General features: G+C 38.4%; 1 protein-coding gene across 1 annotated transcript; it reads left to right on the forward strand.

Annotated features, from left to right (window-relative positions):
- The first annotated feature begins 319 nt into the window (after positions 1 to 319).
- LOC122989655 (serine/threonine-protein phosphatase 6 catalytic subunit) lies at positions 320 to 6,190 on the forward strand. Its single transcript, XM_044362678.1, has 7 exons — positions 320 to 452; positions 1,596 to 1,691; positions 1,845 to 1,910; positions 1,993 to 2,134; positions 2,229 to 2,308; positions 2,830 to 3,039; positions 4,524 to 6,190. The coding sequence occupies exons 1-7, from the start codon at positions 378 to 380 to the stop codon at positions 4,770 to 4,772; spliced, it is 918 nt and encodes a 305-aa protein (XP_044218613.1). The 5' UTR covers positions 320 to 377; the 3' UTR covers positions 4,773 to 6,190.
- Positions 6,191 to 7,081: the final 891 nt, after the last annotated feature.

A 7,081-nucleotide genomic window follows, 5' to 3' on the forward strand; every position in this document is an offset into this window, starting at 1 on the left:
TTCCGATTGAGGATAACGGTATAAAATCCCAAATTAGGCTTTAGTTGTACAGTCAATTTATATGCTACGTTCTGTTTCCCACATTATAAGATGAGGTGAATGCTTCTTGCTGAGCACAATTTAACTTATTCATTTGTGTTTAATATGTACGCTTACCTTTTGCCTATGTATTTAAAATTGATTGAAGTAAAATGACAGGCTTTTATGAGGCTACCTACATGTTCTGTTCGTGTTTTCAACACTCAACAGCAGCCGTTGTACGTCACTACCATAGGTGTGAAAGCAACCACGACGCATCCGGCCAAAAGTCATCAGTCAACACGGTCACTGATTAAACCCAAACACCGGAAGTTGCGCATGATAAATAGCTAGGTACAATGGCGCCCCTAGATTTGGATAAATATGCGGAGATTGCAAAACAGTGTAAATACCTTCCAGAAAATGACCTCAAGGTAAATGCGACTTCCTAGAAATGTTTTGATGAAAAAAATCAATCATCTGGTAACGTTAGTTCACTGCTGTTTTATGTTACAACTTAACAGCGTCATTAGCTAACGTTAGCTTCAGCTAGCTAGTAACGTTAGCCTGCTGCCTTCATCAAAACCGTTAACAAACATTGTTTAGCGTAGCTAAATACAAGTCCACCTATCTGTCTATGCCTTCGGAACAATAATGAGAATGATCTTCGGTTTGTCATAATTTGCCAATGTTAAAATGACCAGATATCAACATAGTGACCTGATGATGTTGACTGTCATGTTAAGTTGACAGCTGATTGTTTATTACGAGTCCAAACTGAAAATCTGATGTGTTTATGTCCAGGAACTTCACATAAGACGTTCCCCCATTTATAGAAAGGTTTACCTGCTTGTTCGTAGGGTTGGGGACAAATTTGAATTATGTAGACATCTCAAACTGGCACCGTGTAGATTGTGGGTGTGTAGATTGTGGGGATAGTGAACTACTCGTAAACGCCGAAATAACCACCTTTATTCTTGGAAACTCTGTTTAAGAGGAGAATCATGTTTTCAGTTAGACTGCTAACTCAGTAGCCCAGATTTGAAGAGTTTGGTGTTGCATTTTCTCCTTGCAACAGTCAACAGGCGGTATTATACAATATTACAGCATAGGCAATACTAACATTTGAATATGTATGTTTGCTCGTTTACCTTAAAGTCATTGTTTTATATAATTATTTCAGGGTGTTACACTCTATTAAGAGTCAATTAACAGCACAGTGGCTAAGTCACCGTCACCACAGTGTCTGTGCATCAGACACATAGTGGTGCCCTTACGACCAACTCATCTCACCATCATTCAGTGACAACAATACTCTGCAGTTTTCTGTTCTTGTTTCGGGGGAGACAGTGTGATGCATACTCAGAAAGTGCTGACATTTCATTCCCTGGTCAAGAAGAGGATTGTGGCTTTATATTTCACCCTTGTGACCATGATGAAACTGTGAAACTGTTGTGAAATAGCTTACAGTTATGAATGTGAATATGTGGGGCATATGTCACATTTAAAAGCACTGACTACAAGTGTGAAATGATCCTTGTCTCTTACATCTGTGTGTTGTGTTTTCATCTATACAGAGGTTATGTGACTACGTGTGTGATCTTCTGCTGGAAGAGTCCAACGTTCAGCCTGTTTCTACTCCTGTGACAGTATGTGGAGACATACATGGACAGGTAAAAACCATTGTCTCTAGACAGGAAGAGCAGTGTTTTTGCTGACTGTTAACATAGTGTATAAAGTCCATCTTTGCATGTATTTTTCATAGTGGTGTTTTGTTCAAATAAAATGTAATGCCTACACTTAACTTTTATCTCTTTGTATCTCAGTTTTATGATCTTTGTGAACTCTTCCGAACCGGTGGCCAGGTCCCAGACACAAATTACATATTCATGGTTTGTATATTTTATTCATCTTAATGATTGTTTTTACCGGTGTTTTGATACAGTGTTACTAACAAACCTTTATCATCTGTAGGGTGACTTTGTTGACCGGGGATATTACAGTTTGGAGACGTTCACCTACCTGCTGGTGCTGAAAGCCAAATGGCCCGACCGCATCACACTTCTACGTGGAAACCACGAGAGCAGACAGATTACCCAAGTTTACGGCTTTTACGGTGAGATGAGATTCATGTAAACGACATCACAAATAATCTCACCTCCTGAACCATGTTCACCACTTCTTGTTTTTGTTATTTTTTTGTCCTACAGATGAGTGTCAGACTAAGTATGGGAATGCAAACGCCTGGCGTTATTGCACCAAAGTGTTCGATATGTTAACAGTTGCAGCTGTAAGTACTAAACTCATACCATACCTTGTGTTTTTGTTTTGAAAGGTTGGTATAGTATTTTATTTATGCAATGTTACAACATAGATCAAATTCCTTGTTCCTCCCTGCTCGTACTATCTGCATTGCATACTGTGATACAGTTTTATCAGCTGCTTTAGCTAAATTAAATGAACAGTTTCTACTTGTTACTTTGCCTCATTCCCACAAAACATTTTTTTTTATTGGAGACAAATCTCTTTAGGTTAAATATTGTATGAAAGCACCAACAGTCAAACCCAAAATACTGTCACATTTAGTTGGTAAGACAGAGGATGGACTCTAACTACCATTAGCAGGTTACCATGTTTTCTATCTTACAAACAGTAGCACAAGCATCCGAAGGTGTTTATGTTACATCCTACGTTAGCTTTGTTGTCCCCACGACTGAACTGTGCTAGTCTGTGACCCCTTTATGCATCACATTCATAATGTATGTTTGATGTCCTAACTCTGCTATGTTGTGGTATTTATTGTTTTGTCAGCTGATGGATGAGCAGATCCTGTGTGTCCACGGAGGTCTCTCTCCTGACATTAAAACCCTGGATCAAATTCGAACCATTGAGCGGAACCAGGAGATCCCCCACAAAGGAGCGTTTTGTGATCTGGTGTGGTCGGACCCTGAGGACGTGGACACGTGGGCCATCAGCCCCAGAGGAGCTGGCTGGCTCTTTGGTGCAAAGGTCACAAATGAGGTAGCTCACACTGATTCTAAGTGACTCGCCATCAGTGCGTCTGTAGTTTAGATGGAGCGAATACATAACCGCGGCAGGTAGAAAAATACTCTGTGAAACTCCTTTAGGCAACATTTTTATATAAAAATATCTATATAAATATATATATATATATAAATATATATATATATATATATATATATATATATATATATATATATATATATATATATATATATATATATATATATATATATATGTATATATATCACTGAATGAAACGATACACTCCATGTGGCGTTTGTTTGATTCGCTCCAGGGAGGATTTCCTCGTGCCGTTTGCCTGCGGTGTGATAGATTCAGACAATCACAACAAGTAATGTTACTCATGGCAACACAGCAACAATGGTGGATGACCTCATTGTTTACGTGTTGTTGAACCCTGCACTCTTTGATAAAGCCCATAAAAATCTACTCTGCTATTGGCACTGTGGATCCAGTTAGCAGTAAAATGCCAACACGTGTTCATCTAAGCAGGCCAAAGCTACATAACCTTTTGACGGTGGATCAGGGCTCGTCTGACACTTTGTCAATGTACACAGGTGATGTCAGAGTGGCTCAAACTGATGGAATTGTCACAATAGATCTAAATGCTTTTGTGGTGAGAATTTTGTCAGCAAAGTGTTCACCTTTTCCTGCACTTTTAACCCAAATTAAATTCTGTTTGCAGCTTAATCAGGTGCAAGCAGATAAATAAGACGTTTGACCTTAAGAGGGTCCATGGTTCCTGGTTGAGAAAGTAGTCAATCCTTGATAACTGGCACTGATTTTATTACTTATTAAATGATCAGTCACAGGTGAATGACTGATGAGTCATCGGCTGTGACATGATCCCAAAGCAGCCCAGAATAGAGAGATCACATCTTATCATAGTGGCAAAAGGCATGAAACGTGCACAAACTGTATCACTATAACAATAAGCTTTGTAAAGCCACAGTCACATTAAAAATGACAGTTTGTGTCGTCAGCGCTCGTTAATTTGCACACCTCCAGTACGTCTTCATAAGTATAGCTTAATTAGCTTAATTAGCTTATTAGCGGCAGCTGTGATACTGTGCTGTGAACTGTGAAACTGTAGAGAAGTGTGATAGTCAGTGGAGGGAAATCAGGGTTTGCAGTGAGAATAATGAGAATAATGCTGCTAGATTCAATCCATGTCCTGCTAAAGCAAACAGTCTCGTAAAGGTTTGTTTCCTGTTGACTGTGGGTCAGTTGTTGTGAAATGAGGTATTAGACAGCAAACCCAGCTCACATAAGACATTAAACTAATGAAAAATGGGTAAAAACTGCTTTATTTTGTTGTCATTTTAAATTTAAAAAAAAGATGTTTTTATCATTCTGAGATCAACACATGGAGCTCATGAGTTTCAAGCTGTAGTCAATCATTCTTTGTTTCAATATGACATGAACAGCAGCTTTTTTAACATATTTCTCCGTCTCTGCAGTTTGTTCACATCAACAACCTGAAGCTGATCTGCAGGGCACATCAGCTCGTCCACGAGGGCTACAAGTTCATGTTTGACGAGAAGCTCGTCACAGTGTGGTCGGCTCCTAACTACTGCTATCGCTGCGGCAACATCGCCTCCATTATGGTCTTCAAAGATGCTAACACAAGAGAGCCAAAGCTCTTCCGAGCAGTGCCTGATTCCGAAAGGGTCATTCCACCTCGAACAACAACACCTTATTTCCTGTAAGCAGATGAAAAAATAAAATGACAGTGCACAGAATCCATCAAGGACAGAGGCAACAGCACTTGTGAACCCATATGAATTTTGTATAGTAAACTGTAGAGTATTTACAGTGCTTTTCTTGGTGCCAACTGTCAACTTTTCTTCCCATTCTGTTCATTTAATGCCATTATTCTGCAGCTTAAATGAGAAACCCCTTACTGCAAGCTGGAAGTCGGGGTAGGGCTACATGTTGTTCACATGGGGAGGAGCTCCACATGGAGCTGATTTAAATTGTCTCCCAGTGGTGAAAAAAACTGGAATAATCTCTGAGATAGTGATGGCTACAGGCAGTAGACTTGTAACTTGATGCTTTTGCTGGTTATGTCTAATGTTTTTCATCTAGATGAACATTTATTCAAACAGTTTTTAACTTAGTTTTATTGAGAATACATAAAATGTTAACAACAGCTAGTGCTATTTAGCCAACATAAACATGTATTAAAATGATCCAGATGCAGGTACTCCTGGATCGCCCAGCAGGTTGGTTCAGTGTCTCATACAGACACTTGCATGTTTTATACTGTGGATAAACGGTTAACTTTCAGCTACTTAGAACCACAGAGAAAGAGCCTGCAAGTCACAGTTGCCTACAAATTAAAGGCCAGGATTACTGCACCGTTTGCCACACTGTGGTATCTCAGCTTTGAAAGGATTTTTGGACTTCCTGCCGACCAAATCTACTATCTGTGTATTAATAACTGATGAGTAGCAACATAAGTCAAGGCCAGCAAACACATCACACTACCAGTCTGCTCCCCGTAGCCGTCAGCAGCTCAGAGCTGAATGCTGTCAGTGCTGAACATGTTCCTCCAGCTTGCAGCGAGGGGGAACTTTGCTTGAATCACATTGAGACGATGCAGCTGGCGCATAAGTTTGAACAGCATCACTGTGCTGTTGAGATATATTGTAGAGGAAGGATTAAAATGATACAGAAGTCAACTGACCCTTGTAAAATGTTCATATTTATAGAGCTCCATTTTACTTTACAATAAAAAAAAATCACTCTGCTGAGCAAATTGCAGGTAGAGTGTTGTATACAATGTTTAATTTTATGCTGTTATGGTAATGTATTAAAGTTGGGTGTAAGATAATGATGAAGAACTGCACAAAAACAAAAAATTGCATCTAGTCTGACAGTTTCAATGGACTTATACCCACAGTGTTATTATGTGATATAAATAAACATGTAAACCTGAGAGTTGATGTGTAAAATTTAACTGTATCTGTTTGTTAGCAGGTGCAGTATTGTTTAGCCTGGTACCTTAAAAAAAATTCCCTGTAATTTCCAGATTTGGAATCAGCTCTATGCGCTTGTAATTATTATTTTTCTGTGTATCATCATACTTTTTTAAAATAAAAGAAAAAAGAATTGCAAAAATGTTGACATCAGTACATTTCATTTGTGAAGGGCAAAAATAACATTTGTAGTCAGCAAATAACCCATAATATTATATAGTAAATAACATGAAAACTATGTATAGATTTGCATTTCATGGGGTTTCAGTTATTCACATGTGACTAGATGTTCTGTACGTTGAGGGTTGTATCTTAATTCTGCAAAAGATGATTTAACTCAGGATAGATAAAGGACAGGTTCACAGACTTAAAACAACAGTTTTTCTTGCTGTAATCATTCCTCCTGTTCATACTGACCATTAGAAGATCCCTTCATAATGACCTTACAATGGAAGTGATGGGGGACGAAATCCACAGTCCTCCTTCTGTGCAAAAATGTATTTAAACATTTATCTGAAGCTAATATGAAACTTCAGCGTCCAAATGAGTCAAATCAAGTAGATATCTTTCAACGTTACAATCTTTTTAGTGCCAAACTCCCTCTTTTTGTTAAACAACATTGGTATCTTGATTAAAGTCAATAAGCAGCCTTTATTAGGAGGCAGATTTGTGTTCATTTGTGTGTATAATAAAGAGTTAATTAGGGTGCAACAACTTGGCAACAATTTGGCATATTCTTAGCAAACAGGGGAGAAACAGTCGTCTCTCTTTGTGAGAGCATCTTAGCACAAAGATACACGCTATTTAAATTTTAATTTAAACATGCAGACCAGCTTATATGTGTACCACATTCACAGCCTTTCTCATACATTTTTAACTTAACCCAATAATCACTGTGCTGCTTGACTCTTACAGTAGCCTTATTTGGTTAGTCTGTTGTTTGGGCATTATGAGAGTGAGGATAGAATGGAATAAAACATTGACAGGTTTCGGTTCCTGAAAACCTGCAAAACTGAAGACATTTTAAGCTTTTAGAT

The sequence above is a fragment of the Thunnus albacares genome, chromosome 2, assembly GCF_914725855.1.
Source record: "Thunnus albacares chromosome 2, fThuAlb1.1, whole genome shotgun sequence".
Classification (NCBI taxonomy): Eukaryota; Metazoa; Chordata; class Actinopteri; order Scombriformes; family Scombridae; genus Thunnus; species Thunnus albacares.

Excerpts from the sequence above, each read along its gene's own strand:
- LOC122989655 (XM_044362678.1), top strand. The coding sequence starts at position 378 with ATGGCGCCCCTAGATTTGGATAAATATGCGGAGATTGCAAAACAGTGT. Across the intron at positions 2,135-2,228 it reads CCAAGTTTACGGCTTTTACG|ATGAGTGTCAGACTAAGTAT; the intron begins GTGAGATGAGAT and ends TTTGTCCTACAG. Across the intron at positions 3,040-4,523 it reads GTGCAAAGGTCACAAATGAG|TTTGTTCACATCAACAACCT; the intron begins GTAGCTCACACT and ends CCGTCTCTGCAG.